We start from the raw sequence: 17248 nt of genomic DNA, 5'->3' as shown, positions 1-17248 counted from the left end.
GAGGTAACATACAGTTTCAACTCAGCAATCAGCCAGTCCAAGGTGTTACTTTGAGTTTTGATTTTGACACCAGCTCTACCCCAGATCAGGCCTGTGCTTCACCTGGAAACCCAAAGGGCAAGAGTTTCCTCCTCCTTTCTTCTCCTGGTTCTGCTACTGCTCAACGCTAGTTCACCAGCCAGATTCTGACCCTGCATCATTGTCTGTTCTTAACATAGCCGTCAGTATGGTCCTATGAATTAGCAATAATCATGCCTCTGATAAACCTCATTGGTTATAATACTGCCACTTCACAAAGCTGTAGTATGGTCCTATTAAAATTTAAGTCAGATCATGTCACTCTAGCTGCATTGGTTTTCCATGCCATCCAGAGTAAAGCTAAAGTCCTTGTTGGGGCTGCCAAAACCACCAGCTCTCCCCATGTTATCTCCTCATCACTATTCCCTTTGCTCTTCACCCCATGGCTTCCTTTTTATTGCTCCAGCAAGCTAGACACATTCCTGCTTCTGGGGCTTTGCCTTTTCTTGTATTCCTTTGAATTGAACACTCTTTCTCCAGGTATTCACATGGTTTATTTCTTCACTTCATTTAGGTCTCCATTCAGATGTCAGTTTATCAAGTGGTATTTTCTGACAACTCTATAAAATTGCAACTCCCCCTTCCAGCTCCCAGCCTTTCCTATCCTCTTTCTCTGCATAGTTTTATTCCATAGCATAATATAACACACTAAATATATTGCTTATTTATTTATAAATTCCTTTACTAGATTTTAATCTTTATGGAGACAGGGGATTTTGTTATTATTATTATTATTTTAATTACTCTCTGCCCACTGTCTGGTATGTCTTTGGTACATGATAGGTGTTAACCTGTTAACATAACTATAGGCTGACTTGAAAGTTAGGTCAAGCTGACCCCATTCTGCCCAGATACTTCACGCTGCCCCCCACCTTCCTGCAAGAGCCCACTCACATAGAAGCTGATACCCCGGCCCACCTGCACTCTCACCACAATGCTCACAGACATTAGCCTACTTTCCAAGTATATACAGAGGCTGCCAGTTCTGGGAACTTGGCAGCCATGTGCTTGCCCCTCCTGTCCCCTCCCCTTGTGGTTTTGGGGTTTTGAATCTTGCTCTTTACCTGCAACAGCAAGGGCTAAACCCTCCCCTAATGCATAACCTAGATTCTGACTTATAAAAGTTTGGCTCAAAGGAAATCTGCTGCTGTTGTCTCTGCACAGAGGCAGCCTGTCAGATTCTGGACAATAAATCTGCTTTTGCTTAGCCTTGGTGTGTCAGAGTGGTCAGTCCTGCACCCAGTTTCCTTTGAGTAGGTACTGCAAACAAGGTTTTCCTTGGCCTATTGAATTCAAGATCCAGAGAAAAATAACAAATGTATGTTTTTTACTTTGTAGAAGACTGATTCCCACCATGGCAGTGCCACCTTACAGCATTATTACCTGAGCTGCTTGCTCTTACACCTGTATCCATCTCATAAGAGCCCCCATAGCTTTATGATTTCTTGTTAAATCTTCCTTCCAGTTGAGTCTCCTTTTTTTTCTTACCAAAGTTTATACTTCTTTAAATGTTATTCTCAAGTTCAGTATGGAATGGGAATATCAATTTATAATAATGGTGAAATAATACTCTTTTATATTGTTTTTCTCTCTTCCCCCCCCCCCCCCAATGGCATTCTTAGGACAAGAAAAAGAAAAACACCTCAGCAAGTTCTACTAGTTCAGTATACTCTGTGAAATCAGTTACATCCGAGAGTAGGAAACTGGTGAGTGTTTAGATATCATAATTAAATAAAATTATGTCTATTAAATTTATTTATTCATTTATTTTTAAAGGATCTCACTATATTCCCCAGGCTTGCCTGGAATTTTTAGGCTCAAGCTTTTCTCCTGTCTCAGCCTCCTGAATACTGGGATTACAGGCATGTGCTATTGTATCAGGCTATGTTAAAGTTTTAATATACAGTTAGAAGGTTTTCTCTTATACTCGTTGATGGCCAGTTATTGACATCTATCCAAGTTGGCGACATATGCTGGGTTCACAGAACTTGACTGTTCCAATAATTTAATGTGGGAGTAACTTTTGCTTGCAGCTAGCAGCTACGAGTAGCTCAGAGTGCTAGGACAACCTAGGCTCATACAGGCCTGACGGGCATACCTGTAGGATGGGGCACTCTGCTCTAGCGAGCCGTTGAACAAAACCACATCCTCAGTGATTGACGTTAGTGTTGCCAGGGAACTGAGAGACAAGATCTTCAGGGCCTGATTCCCCCAACTCATAAGGCCCCCTTTCATAGGGACAATGATCCTTCCAGACAGCCTTCTACTACTTCGCAATATCTAGAGCTTCCTCATAGTGCAGTTACATTGATCATAAGATGATTGGTTTCTAAATGTTAGGTAACCTTGCTTATGTATGATTGAAGGATGCACCCTATATCAGTTGTAACCTCTTCCACATTAAACGAGCTTGCTGGAGGTCTGCCACTCTGCATGTTCTCACCAGCTCCCAGTGTTTATGTCTTGACTCTGCGTCCATACTCTCTGCAACTGAGTGTAGCTAAGGGACCCATAACAACAATTTAACAGCAAAGAAAGCTCGCAAACACACAGAAGTACCTTTTCAAAATCTGGGGATGACTCTGTGACCTTAGGGTTCCTTGGAAAGAGAGTGAGCCACTGGAGTTCTTTATTCTTATATAGGAGACACACAAGTGGAGGTTCCATGGAACATTCTATCCCCAAAAGGGCAAAGGTGTAGAATTACAAAGGAACAGGTGGGTATAATTCAACCCCTTCGGGTGACACCCACTCCTGGAGCCACATCTTCCTTATCTAAGTGTGGAGGCAAAACCCAGTGTATTATGGGGTGCAATTACTCTTCAGTACCCCTTTATTCAAGACTTAAAGGTGTGCACATATCTTCTGTCCAGAGTGGCTCCCAACAGCCAGTGGAACACCAATGTCTGTTTTTACTTCTTCCTTCTACTCACCAAAAAGCATTTTTCAGGTTGTATCTTGTTCCATTGTAGTTTGGTTTGTTTCTTTTTTTAATCTTAGATTTGCTTATAAATAGATTATACACCATAAATGTTCCTTTCTAGTAATGGAAACCTTTTGGTATTGGAGTCTGTGTTTTCAGATTTTAAAATAGCATGTTGAAATTTGCAAAAGCTGCTGCTAAACTTCACTGAGAATGTTATTGGGAGTTCTTTTTATTCTTCAACTTTCTTTTCTCTTGCCCTTTTTCAGCTATGCATTCTTGTTCCAGTTTAACTATAATTTTATGAGATCACTATCATAAGTAGTCTCAATGTCTGAAGTGTCATGTGACACATGACTATAAGTAAACTATTGTTTCAGTTTTTTTTTTTTTTTTTTTTGCCCCTCCAATGTTGGGATTAAATCAGGGCCATTCAGATACCACTGAACTGTATCTCTAGCCTTTTTATTTTTTATTTTGATAGAGGGTCTCCCTAAGTTGCCCAGGCTGCCCTTGAATTTGTGATTCTCCTGCCTTACCCTCCCAGGTTGCTGGGATTAGAGATGTGTACCATCAAGCTTGGCTCATTTTATTGTTTTTGTTTTGTTTTTGGTGCTGAGGATTGAACCCAGGATCTTGTGCATGCTTAGCACAGACTCTACCACTGAACTACATTACAAGCCTCCGGATTTCTTAAAATATTAATTTTATTACGTTTGGTCTATACAGAAAGATCTTCATTTACTGTTTAGTTTGTCATTTAGGACTCTCAAATTTGGTTGCATCTTTTAAAATTTTTTAATTGATTCTTTTTACTTATACATGATAGTAGAATCCATTCTGATATAATTATATAAGCATGGAATATATTTTATTCTAATTAGGACCCATTCTTGTGGATGTACACAATGGTGAGATTCACTGTGGCATATTCATATATGTACATAAGAGAATTATATTAGATTCATCCACTATCTTTCCTTTTCCTATCCTCCTCCCTTCCTTTCGTTCCCCTTTGTCTGATCTACTGAATTTCTGTTTTCTGTCCCATCCCCCCACTGTGTGTTAGCTTGCACATATCAGTGAAAATGTTTGACCTTGGGTTTTTGAGATTGGTGTATTTCAGTTAGTCTCCATATCCATCCATTTTTTTGGCAAATGTCACAAAGTCATTGTTCTTAATGGCTGAATAAAATTCCATTGTGTATATATACATTTTCTTTATTCATCTGTCTGTTGAAGGGCACCTAGGTTGGTTTCATAGCTTAGCTATTGTGAATTGTGCTTCTATAAACATTGACGTGGTTGCTTCACTGGAATATGGATTATATTTTTTTACATTATTTTTTTTCATTATGTGTTATTTATTCTAGTTGTCGAAGGACCTTTATTTTGTATTTATTTATATGTAGTGCTGAGAATCAAACCCAGTGCCTCACACATGCCAGGCAAGCGCTCTACCACTGAGCCACAACCCCAACCCAAGTATGCTGATTTTAAATCCTTTGGATGTTTTCTGAGGAGTTGGATAACTGGGTCAAATGGTGGTTCCTTTCCTAGTTTTTTGAGGAATCTCCATGCTGCTTTCCAGAGTGGTTGCACCATTTTCAGTCTCACCAGCAATGTATGAGTGCATCTTTCTCCCCACATTGTTACTTGCATTTTTTAAAAAATATTTTTTTACTTGTAGATGGACACAATATCTTTATTTATTTTTAATGTGGTACTGAGGATCAAACCTAGGGCCTCACCCATGTGAGACAAGTACTCTACCACTGAGCTACAACCCCAGTCTGTTACTTGTATTCTTGATAATTGCAGTCTGATTGGAGTAAGATAGACTCTCAACATAGTTTTAATTTGTATTTCTCTAACTGCTAGAGAAGTTGAATACTTTTTCATATATTTGTTAGTTGTGTTTCTTCTTTTGAGAAGTGTCTGTTCAGTTCCTTTGCCCATTTATTTATTGGATTATTTGTGTTTTTTGGTGTTAAGTTTTTTGAGTTCTTTGTATATTCTGGAAGTGAATGCCCTGAGATGCAGGTGCAGTGATTTTCTCCCATTCTGTAGGCTTTCTCTTCATGTTCTTAAAATGTTTTCTATGTTGTGAAGAAGCTTTTTAATTTGATGCCATCCCATTTATTGATTTTTGATTTTGCTTCTTGTGCTTTAGGAGTCTTGTTAAAGAAGTCAGTTCCTGAGCTGATATGTTGGAGTGTTGGACCTACATTTTCTTTTAGTATATGCAGGGTTTCTGGTTTAATTCCTGGGTCTTTGAACCACTTTTGAGTTGAGTTTTGTGCAGGGGTGAGATAGGGGTTAAATTTCATCGTACTACATATGGATTTCCAGTTTTCCTGACATCATTTATTGAGAGGCTATCTTTTCTCCAATGTATGTTTTTGGCACTTTTGTCTAGTGTGAGGTCTCTGTATTTGTGTGGGTTTGTCTCTGTGTCTTCTGTTTTGTTTCATGGTCTTATGTCTGTTTTAGTGCGAATACTATGCTGTTTTTATTACTATAATTCTGTAGTATAATTTAAGGTGTGGTATTGTGATGCCTCCAGCTTTGCTTTTCTTGCTAAGGATTGCTGTGGCTATTCTTGTCCTCTTAATTTTTCAAATGAAATTTCATGACTGTTTCCTTCCTTCCTTCCTTCCACTTCCTTCCTTCCTTCCTTCCTTCCTTCCTTCCTTCCTTTCTTCTTTCCTTTTGTAATTTCAACACAATACCTTTATTTTATTTATTTTTATGTGGTGCTGAGGATTTAACTAACCAGGGCCTCACACATGCTAGGATAGTGTTCTATCACTGAGCTACAACTCCCGCTCCATTTTTTCTATTTCTATGAAGAATATCATTGGAATTTTGATGGGAATTGTATGTAATCTATATAGTACCTTTGGTAGTATGCCTATTTTTACAGTATTAATTCTGCCAATCCAAGAACATGGGAGGTCCTTCTATCTTCTAAAGTCGTCTTCTATTTCTTTCTTTAGTGTTCTATAGTTTTTATCATAGAGGTCCTTCACCTCTTGTTAGTTTGATTCCCAAGTAATTTTTTTTGAGGCTATTGGTAATGGGATGGTTTTCCTAATTTTTCTTTAAGCTAATTAATCATTGGAGTATAGGAACACAATTAGTTTATAGGTGTTCATTTTTGTATTCTGCTACTTTGTTGAATTCATTTGAGTTCTAGGAGTTTTATGGTGAAATTTTTTGGTCTTTTATAGGATCATGTCATCAGCAAACCGATATATTTTCAGCTCTTCTTTTCCTATTCAAATCCCTTTAATTTTTTTCTTTTGCCTAATTGCTTTAGTGAGAGTTTTAAGGACTATGTTGAATAGAAGTGGTAAATGTGGGCATCCCTGTCGTGTTTTTAGAGGGAATGCTTTCCATTTGGTTGCATCTTAACTAATTTTTTTTTCTGTTTTCCTTCTACCTCTAAGTAGGCTCGTTTATTTTCTCTTAGTTGAAAATTTATGTCACTTGTTTTCTTTTAATCTCCATCTTCATCTATTCTTCTTCTTTTTGCAGTACTTGGGATTGAATCCAAGTGTGCTGTCCCACCAAGCTCCATCCTCAGACCCTTCTCTACTCTGGGTGCTGGGAATTGAACCCAGAGGCACTTTACCAGGGCACCATACCCCAACCTTTTTTATTTTTTGAGACAGGGTCTTTCTAAGTTACCCAGGGTGGCTTCAAAGTTGCAGTCCCTCTGCCTCATCCCAAGTAACTGAGATTACAGGTGTGCAACTCCATGCTCAGCTATTTTTCAGGCTTATCATATATTTTCTCTACCTTCTTTTCTGGTCACCTTCTGTCTTTTTTTTTTTTTTTTTTTTTTTTGTACCAGGTATTGAACCCAGGGGCACTTTACTATTGAGCCACATTCCCAGCCCTTTTTTATATTTTATTTAGAGACAGGGTCTTGCTGAGTTGCTTAGGGCCTCACTAAATTGTTGAGGCTGGCTTTGAACTCACCAACTCACCACCTTCTGAACTTCTGGGATTTATAGGTGTGGTAGTTGATATTTTGAACTCTTTTAGTACTTGTTTACTCTTCCTGCTTTGACACTTGGTTATTTCTTCACATAAATTATTTGCCCATAGCTTTATATCTCTTATCTTTCTTGTGCTAGCTTTGTATACCAAGGATGGTAGAGTAGAGAGAATGTCAGACAGATCTGGTTCGAAATCATGTCTTATCTACTGATTTGCTCTGTGATATTCAGGAAGATACCTAATTTGTTTAAGTTTTGGGAAATTTATCTATGAAATAAGGATGATAATAATATCTGTCCCACAAGAAGATTGGAAGGCTTAAATAAATTATTATGTTAGTCTATTCATTATTACATAGTAATGAAACAAAAACATTGTCTCCCAATCTCATTTCCCTGTAACTATAGTATCAGTGTACAATTTATATTTTCTAAATGATATATATATATATATATATATATTTTTTTTTTTTCAGAAATCAGATCATACAGACATTCTATATTGTAATACAAAAAGAAGACAGGAACTGAAAAGGTAAAATTTCCTTTTTTCTTGACACCCATTTACTTTTTGGGGTTAGAATTATGAGTCTTGGAGCCAGGTATAGTAACATTTGCCTATTATTCCAGTGGCTGGGGAGGCTGAGACAGGAGAATCACAAGTTCAAGGCCATCCTCAGCAACTTAGTGAGGTCCTAAACAACTCAGTGAAACCCTGTCTCAAAATAAAAAATAGCTGTGGATGTGATTCAATGGTTAAGTGCCCCTGGGTTCATTCCCCAGCACCCAAAAAAGAAAGAAAGAAAAAAGAATTATGAGATTAAGGTTTTAGATTTGAAAAATCTTATATTTACTCTGATTAATATTGTTTTGCATACAAATATCTCTGGTTGTTTCACAAGTTATAACTAGTGAACTTTCTTAATACTATAAATTTCAGAAAAAGTTGAGTGAAATGATAAAGTCTATCAAAAGTACATTGTGTTCTACAGTATATGTTACAAACAAAATGTAGATTTTTATCTCTAGTAATTTTATTATTTATTTATTTATTTTTTTTTTGTACCAGGATTTTACTCAGGGATGCTTAACCACTGATTTCCAGCCCCCCCCCCTTTTTTTTTTGTACTGGGAATTGAACTCGGGTGCTTAACCACTGAGCCACATCCCCCGCCCCTCCAGCCACTTGTTATTTTGAGACAGGGTTTCACTAAGTTGCTAAGGCTAATCTTGAATTTGAGATCTTTCTGTCTCAGCCTCCTGAGTTGCTGGGATTACAGGCATGTGCCACCATGCCCAGCTCATCTCTAATGATTTGAATTAGCACATAATGATAAGATACATAACTTCATTGTGTATGCTAAAAGAGAGGTTATGAGGCTAATTTAGAAATTATGGATAAATTATCTTTTTGTCTATCTATTTTTTTTTTTTTTAAAGAGAGAGTGAGAGAGGAGAAGGAGAGAGAGAGAATTTTTAATATTTATTTTTTTTTAGTTCTCGGCGGACACAACATCTTTGTTGGTATGTGGTGCTGAGGATCGAACCCGGGCCGCACGCATGCCAGGCGAGCGCGCTACCGCCTGAGCCACATCCCCAGCCCTGTCTATCTATTTTGTAAAGACAATATTTAGCTTACTGAATTGAAATGGCTCTGAACTGTGTATTAACCAGTATGTGATTACAACTAGAGAACTTGGGGAATGATGATAGGTATAATAGAAATTATTTTTCTTTAATTTCCTCCTCGGGATAAAATTTTTAGAGAAATTTGTAGTGAAGGAATTTCTTGCCACTATTTGGAGAGGTAAATAAATAAGTATAAAAAGTATATTGTGTGACAAGAGGTAGTTAAGAACAAGGTTTCTCTGGGATAAGCAGTTAGAGAAAACAGAATGGCATGAACATCTAAATACAACTGCTGCTTCTCAACCAATTTCAGTTAATATCTACTAAAAACAACACAAAACAAAAATCCTTTCCTCTGACTTCAGTTTTCTTTTGAATCACTGTTTTAAAGGTGATATATCTGTATCGTCTGTTGAAATATATTCCAGAGTATATTTCATGTTAAATTGACAATTGTTTGCTACATTTTTTGAATTAGGTTTTAAATGCCTTTTGCACTATCCTCTTTTTCTGTTAAAATTTTATATTCTAAAAGTACAAGACTACTTTTTTACTATCTTTTGCTTAAGGGCATATTTTTTAAGCCCTTAATCTTAATTAATATGTATAAGGAAAAATAGAAGTAAATTTTTCATTGATACATCTGTGCCTTTATTTTTTTATTTTTTTTGGCAAAAGGGGATTTATTGGGGATCCATTCCAGCGCGCTGGGACTCTGTGCCCACTCAAGAAGGGAGCGCAGCTCAGAGACATCTGTGCCTTTAGACTTGCCTGTATATACTTTGAAAGGAAGAAGAAATAATCATTTTTTTTTTGTTTTTTTTTTTTTTTTTGAGACTAAGATTTGAATTATTCTAAGGAATCAATGAAGTTCAGTTTGTCTAAGTTTTTATTCAAAATATGCTGCTTGGCTTCAGTGTTGCAGTACTGAGTAGTTAAGTAACATTTTGGCATGCCTGAAAATATGTGATGCATCATCATGTCATTGTATGAGTTATCATCATATCTCATCTTGGGAATAAGTAATATGGACAAGATATGCCCTTTGTAGTTACCGTTAGTGTCTGAATATTCCCTATCAAATATTGGCAAGTACTATACATGTCACTTTTAATGACAATTTTCTTTAGTCAAAGATAAAGTATATGGTGTACAAGATATTTTAGAATTGTCCTGTCATGTATATATCCTAGCTATTCCAAAAACAATTATGGTATAGGAGCTACTATATAATAAAAAGTTGCAGTGGCACATGCTTGTGGCAGGAGGATGACAAGTTTGAGGCTAGCGTTGAAAACTTATCTCAAAAAAAAAAAAAAAAAAGGAGGCTGGGAATGCGACTCAGTGTTACAGTGCCACACACAAAACTCACATACACATATATAAGTTGCTTAGATAGGAAAGCTGTGATATTGTACTTCATTAATATCAACAGTGTATTTTTTTAAAAAAGTTAATTTGGTACTGGGGATTGAACTCAGGGGTGCTCAAGCACTGAGTCATATCCCTAGCCTTTTTTTATATTTTATTTAGAGACAAGGTCTTGCTGAATTGCTCCAGGCTTTGCTAAGTTGCTAAGGCTGGCTTTGAACTTGGGATCATCCTGCCTCAGCCTCTCAAGCTACTGGGATTACAGATGTGTTACCACACCCAGCTTCAATAGTGTATTTCTAACAACCATTGGTTGCTTATAGAAAAAGTGGTTCAGTTGCTGCTGTTGTTCACTTAATGGAGGATTAAATTTCTCTTAAGGTTATATGTATTTCTTTCTTTCTTTTTTTTTTTAAGAGAGAGAGAGAGAGAATCTTTTTCTTTTTTGTAGATGGACACAACACAATGCCTTTATTTTTATGTGGTGCTGAGGATCGAACCCGGCTCCCACCTGTGCTAGGTGAGCGCTCTACCGCTGAGCCACAATCCCAGCCCCAAGTATTTCTTTTTTAAAAAATATTTTTACTTGTAGATGGTCACAATATTTTTATTTTGTTTATGTGGTTCTGGTGACTGAACCCAGCGCCTCACACGTGCTAGGCAAGTGCTCTACCACTGAGCCGAAACCCCAGCCTGGTTGTAAGTATTTCTTATAAGTTATATAGCATCCTTGGTAAAACAAACAAACAAACAAAACTTCGGTAATTAACTCAGCTCCAAAGAAAGTCTCGAAATTTGTGTGCAGACAGTGAATCCTGAGATGCAGAGGGAAAAATAAAAGTTTTAATACGTGAGAAGCCAGTTAAATTATACCATTACCATTACACCTGCTCCTTGATTTAAGTACACATAAATGTATTAGTGATGAAAATATAAGCAAGGACAATAATCTTAGTTGCTTTTGATATTTAGAATATTATCAATATTCAGTGTTTTCAGTATTCAGAAAGCATTTCTTCAAATAATTAATACACAGTTTGTGGGATTTCTTCAGTTACAGTCCATTGTCATCATTGTTCAGATCTTTTAAGTCCATGAGTTGCAGATCTTAAACTTTAATATGCTTCTTAGAGCTGTAATATAGCTGGTCAATAAGAAATAAAATTTTTAAGATTTAATTTTTTTGATCTTTAAAAGTATTACAGAGTTGAATTTTCATTAATTGTGATTGTAGACCATGATGAACAAATTGCTATGAAATATGTAGCACTGGGCTATTGTCAAGAGTAAATAAACTGGAAATATGAAATGCTCAGAGAACTGTAGGAACCTTTTGAAACTTAAATGTTGTTTTACAGGTACTGATTAATAAATAATGGCAGTCTTTTTGTATGAAAGAAGTAGCAGAGAAAATAAAACCAGTTGAAGACTCAAGTGAAATTCCTGTTAAAAAAAATCTGAGATGTTTATTGTTTATTCTTACATAATTATTTGAGAAGCCACTAATGTATTATTATTCCCTCCCTTGGTAGGCCGTAAGCTAATTGGGGGTAAGGACTCTACTTGATATGTCTTCTATTGCCTCTTCAGTACTTAACGAAGTGACTTACACTTAGAAGGCACTTAAGGATTTATTGATTTAATGGTTTGTGTTTCATTGAGGCTTATTTCACTTTCTTTCTAGCCACATAGTTGCATCTAGTTTTACTAAGCAGGGATATATTATTACCTCTAGCTATTGCTACTTCTAATATTTTAGCACATTTCTCTTTGGCTGTTTTATTAGACTTGTTTAAATTATTCAGACCATGGTATGTATACAGAATTGTGCCCTGCTTGTTTTTTGCTTAATGTTTTGTTTTCTCTCATTAGGAATCTTCCATAAACATTTGAAAAAACTATGATAGTCTATCATATGAATGTGATGTTTTGAAAAATCATGTCCAAAATTTCAGCCATTACTTTTCTGTTTTCTGCTATTGTAAATAATCCTGAGTTGAATATCTTTAAAATATTTTTTAAGTTTATTTTGATTTTTTTAATGTTGGTATGGATTTCTAAAATGTGAATTACTGAGGTATCAAAAATATAAGCATTTTTAGATCTTTTAATTTATATTGTCAAATTCCTTTGTAGAGCTATCATATCATTTTACATATTTACCAGCATCATATGAGAGTCTTTTTTACAACCCCCTACCCAATATTTAACGCAATTTTAAAATGTTTGCTGATTTGGTAGGAAAAATACTATGTTATTTTTATTATTAGCTTGCTTGTTTGTTATTGTTAGGAAAGTCAGTGTTTTTCACAAATGTTTATTAGGCTCTTTTTCTCTTTCATAAATTTTTTTTAATGATTTATTCTAGTGTTTTAGTACTTCTTTCTTTCTGTCTTCTTGACAATACTGGGGATTGAACCCAGGGCCCCCTTTAATCTAGAGAAGTACTCTGTCACTGAGCTACATCTCTAGCTCTCTTAGTACTTGGTTTTTTGGTTTTTTTTATATATATATTTTTGAGTTTTAGGGCTGGAGTTGTGGCCACAGTATCTTATTTATTTATTATTATGTGGTGCCAAGGATCGAACCCAGTGCCTCACACATGGGAGGCAAGTGCTCTACCACTGAGCCCCAGCCCTGCTTTCATTGTTAAGTAAGCAATTTTTTTAATTTTTAAGAAGTTTAGAGTTAGCCTAGTCTGTCAGCCTTAACAAAAATCATATAGCACAATATATATAATTGTAATGTAACGTAGTTTTCTATGCTGCTTTACAGATCGAATGTAGACGTCGACACAGACACACCAAAAAAGAGACTGAAAACCAGTTCCTCATCCCAAGGACCTGCTAAAGTCCAAGAAACATCATATTCAAATGATAATCAGATTATATTACAGATTCCTTCTTCAAAAGGAATTAAAGATATTAAAGTTAAAAATATTAAATCGACAAATGTTAGGAGTAAGCTTGGCCATGAAATGAAAAATCTTAACAGTCATAAAATTGCCAAAGATGAAAAACCTAAAGTTGAAGTACAGGCAAAGGAAAAGAAGTGGCCTCATTTACTGGCTCAGAGGGAGAAGATGAAAGAACTGAACAAAAAAATTAGAGAGAATTCTGAAAAACCTGTCTTGGAGAAATGCCAGAAAAATCCATTTTCTCAGGATTGTAATTCCAACAGGATAATTAAGGAACCTTTTGAATCTAGAAGGAAAATCAGCTTCAAAATCCCAAGAAAATCTTGTAATACTCTCCAGAGGGTGGTAGAAGAAAATGTCTTTAATTTTGAATCTAATAAGTCAAAGACTAAACAAGAGGGAAAAGGTGGCCTGGGAACCTCACGGGTTTCATTAAATTTGGCCAGGCACAAAACTGAACGCTTATTTTCAGATTCTTCTTGTAAGCATGAGTGGAAAGGAAAGCATCATCATCAGCGTCAAGAAAGTAAAGATTCAGTTTCCAAGGAACTGTTTACCCAGGTAATGCAGTACAAAATGAGGAATTTAGATTTAGAAAAAAAAAAAAATACACACACACACACACACAAATATATATATACATATAGAGAGAGGGGGTGGGGAGAGAGTGACAGTGTGTCAGGATTTATTTATTTTTATTATTGATGATAATTAGAGGCCTGATTTAAATTTAGTCTGAAGATATGTGTTGGTTTCTTATTTCAGTCTCTTAATTACAGCTTCCTTAGGAAGGTAACCTGGCATGTATAGGGATCTATAATAAACGGGAATGTGTAAACGTGTGAAGAACAGTTACCAATAGTTCTTTGAATAAAGCATTGATAACAGTCTTTTAGGCTCTTTTTTTTTTTCCTTCTCAGGTATTAATATTCTGAAGAGCTGATTCCTTTAACAAATTGTGTTTTCAGTGCCACTCTATGCCAGGCACTGCAGTAAAAATAGCCTGTGAAATGTACATAATCTCTGTTTTCAGAGGCTTATTCATGGAAGGACACAATTTCTTTAAATGTGATAAGTAAAGTACTTATCACTTAATGTTGTAATACACAGCCTTGCAGGGGGATGATATTTAAGCTGAGAACCAAAGAATGTTGGAGTTATTTAGGTGCAGATGAAGAGGGATCCAATGGAGAAGCAGGAATGTTGGAGGCCAAGGGAACTCCCATAAGCAGAAATTGAGGCTAAAAACTAGGCACATTATTTTGCTTCTAGATTGTATAATAGAGTGGCATTTGTGGACTATGTTGAGAAGCACTCTATAGCTTTGTTTCTGTGACAGGTAAAGTCCCTTAACGTTAAGGGAACTTTTAGAACTTTGGAACATCAGAACTTTAGAACTTAATAAATTCTGATATTTAGTAACTGCTTCTAAGTAGGGTGGTCAAACCTGCCTGCTTTTAGATGTTAGGTAGTAAGATTCTTATGAAAAATGTAGGGATTATGCCTGTGCAGTAGCACATGTTTGTAATCCCAGCAGTTTGGGAGGCTGAGGCAGGAGGATCCTGAGTTTAAAGCCAGCCTCAGCAAAAAAGCAAGGTGCTAAGCAACTCAGTGAGACCCTGTCTCTAAATAAACACAAAATAGGGCTGGGCATGTGACTCAGTGGTTGAGAGCCCTTAAATTCAATCCCCAGTACCTCCACCCCAAAAATGTAGGGATTATAACTAAGTAGGCATAAGAGCTTGAGAGTGTTAAAAAGAACTTGAAGGGGCCCAGAAGGGAAAGAATTGAGTTTATTCTTTTTACTGCTTTTGTAAAGGAAAAGAACCTCCAGTTTATCTTCTCGTGTTATAACCAGTTCTGTAGAGTAGAAGAAGTGAAGGGAACTTGAAATTGTCAGTATACTCAGTAATCATCATTGATCAACATCAGTGATCAACATGCTTGTTCCCCATGTGCTATACATCTAAGGAATAGTATGAATAATCTCCGTAGTGCATTTTATAGTTTCGTTTTTTTTCTTTTCTTTTTTTTTTTTTTTGGTACCAGGGATTGAACCCAGGAGTTCTTAACCACTGAGCCATGTCCCCAGACCTTTTTATTTTTATTTTGAGACAGGGTCTTGCTAAGTTGCTCAGGGCCTTGCCAAGTTGCAGAGCCTGGCTTTGAACTTGGGATTCTCCTGCTTCAACCCGCTGAGCCATTGGGATTTCAAGCATGAGCCAGCATGCCTGGTTTATAGTTTATTTTGATCTTTATGTAAAATTATTACACAAACCAAAAGAGGCATATAGCATGAATATTAACTTTTAAGGGAAGTAATTTTTGCAATTCTACTTTCCATTTATCAGAATTAAAACTATTAATTGTTGCTGTAATAACATTATTTGACTTAAGAGTTGTTTAGATACCGAAGCAAATAAATATTGTCCTTATCTTGAGCATATCATTATCTTTAGCATATCATTGACAGGAGATAATACTGTGTTTGTTTTGTTTTACTAAGTAATTCCTTATAGCTACTTATTTTCCTGAAATGAGTGTACTTTATAAGGAACCAGTTGTATTTTTCTGGATGTATTAATCCTGTTAATGATCTTATTTTGCTTTCGTAAATAGAAAATAACTTATTTTGTTTCTTAGGTTTTATAGTCCTTTGATATAAACTATCAGTTTACTAACCCCCTTCCACCATTGCAAATTAATATTCTAGAGATTTATGTTTTTTTATGCTGCATTCCATTTAATCATTATAAGTCTGTGAGGTAGGAATTCATTAGTTTATCAAACATTAATTAAAGGAACTTATTATGTGTCAGATAATAAGTTCTTTTTGTGGTAGTGATTTGAGAAGTGAGTAAGAGAATCTTTGCCCTCAGAATATTCTCAGGGGGGCAGATTGGTAAACAAATATAATTGCACTGCAATGAAGAAAATATCAGTCTTAAGAATTGGATGTGTTGTTACAATATAAATCTCTAGGTGGGTTAAGGAAGAGCTCACTAAAGTAGAGATTCCTAAGTTATTTCTTCAAGGATATGTAGAGGGAGGAATAGAAGTTCTGACCAGCCATGTAGAGGGCCATTGTGTATAATGGCACAGAATTGGCAAGGTATATGGATGCTTAGGTTGTTTAGTATGACTAGAGTCAAGGTGTGTAGAGGATATATAGAAGAAAAAGATAGATGGGAAGCCAGGGCCCAGACAGTGAATGCTTTTGTGTCTCATTGGAAACACTGGTATTTTATTTTGTGTCCTGTGGATGGAAGAGAGCCACTGAAAGGTAATCAGGGGCAATCAGGGATAGTTAGGGTTTGAATATGAGGTGTCCGCCAAAAGCTTCTGCGTTAGTACAGGAATATTCAGAAGTGAAATGATTACATTATGAGAGCTGTAACATAATCAGTCTGTCCTAGTTTAAATGGACTAGGTGGGTGGTAAACTTTTGGTAGGTGGGGTGTGGCTGGAGGAGGTAGGTTATTGGGCGTGTGCTGGGGAAGGGTTCATCTCTTCGGCCCCTGCCCCTTTCCCTTTCTCTCTGCTTCCTGGCTGTCATGAGGTGAGCAGTGCTCCTCTGCCATACCCTTCTGTCTTGATGTTCTACTTCACCCTGAGCACAGAGCAATGGAGTTGAGTCGCCATGGACGTTAACCTCTGAAACTGTGAGCCAAAATAAACTTTTTCTTCTCTAAGTTGTTCTTGCTGGGTAATTTGGTCACAGTGAAGAAAAACTGACTTAACACACACATTTTCTATTTAGAAGCATTTTGGTAGATAAAACCATTATTATCTTCATTAAATCCATTCCCTTTTGTCATCCCTAGGAAAGGCTTTATCTCGATCCCTGTATTTAATAAAGCATGGTAGGGAGAGGCAATCATTTGAATGATCACCAAGACTTTGATTTGTAATGGAAAGGAAATTATCAGGAATAGTTGACATCAACTTTTCTGGATTGATAGAAAATTCACTGAAGTCACTACAAGTGTCCTGTGGTCAAAGGGAAGTCAGGGTAGTAGCGGCTTAAAGAAGAAAACAGGAAGACTTAGAATGTCAAGAGTTACAGGATATTTTGACAGCAGTCTAGCTTGCTTGGCACTACTTAATTTAAGAAAATTAGAAAGACCTCTAGTAAGATTTAATGTGAAATGGTGAAGATATTTAAAATTCTATGATTATGGAATAGTAAAGCAATAATGAGCCTGTGTGTGTGATGTGAATGGGGTCATGTCATGTGAAGTTTGATGTTGGATGGATAGGGTGGAAGCTGAATTCCTAGTAAAGCATTATTGCATATGACATATTTAGTTAAAGAGGGGCTAT

General features: G+C 36.3%; 1 protein-coding gene and 1 pseudogene across 4 annotated transcripts in view; one reads left to right on the top strand and one right to left on the bottom strand.

Annotated features, from left to right (window-relative positions):
- Positions 1 to 17248, top strand: part of Swt1 (SWT1 RNA endoribonuclease homolog) — an 89064-nt gene that overhangs the window by 6105 nt on the left and 65711 nt on the right. For all 4 annotated transcript variants that reach the window (XM_077802289.1, XM_077802291.1, XM_077802290.1 and 1 more), the window contains exons 3-5: positions 1701 to 1784; positions 7485 to 7543; positions 12784 to 13486. In XM_077802289.1, the coding sequence (XP_077658415.1) occupies positions 1701 to 1784; positions 7485 to 7543; positions 12784 to 13486 (846 nt within the window). The remainder of the gene's footprint in view (positions 1 to 1700; positions 1785 to 7484; positions 7544 to 12783; positions 13487 to 17248) is intronic.
- Positions 236 to 300, bottom strand: LOC144257061 (U4 spliceosomal RNA; annotated as a pseudogene).

Source organism: Urocitellus parryii, chromosome 9, assembly GCF_045843805.1.
Source record: "Urocitellus parryii isolate mUroPar1 chromosome 9, mUroPar1.hap1, whole genome shotgun sequence".
Taxonomy (NCBI): Eukaryota; Metazoa; Chordata; class Mammalia; order Rodentia; family Sciuridae; genus Urocitellus; species Urocitellus parryii.
The sequence above is the reverse complement of the archived record's forward strand: the minus strand, read 5'-3'. Positions and strand labels throughout refer to the sequence as shown.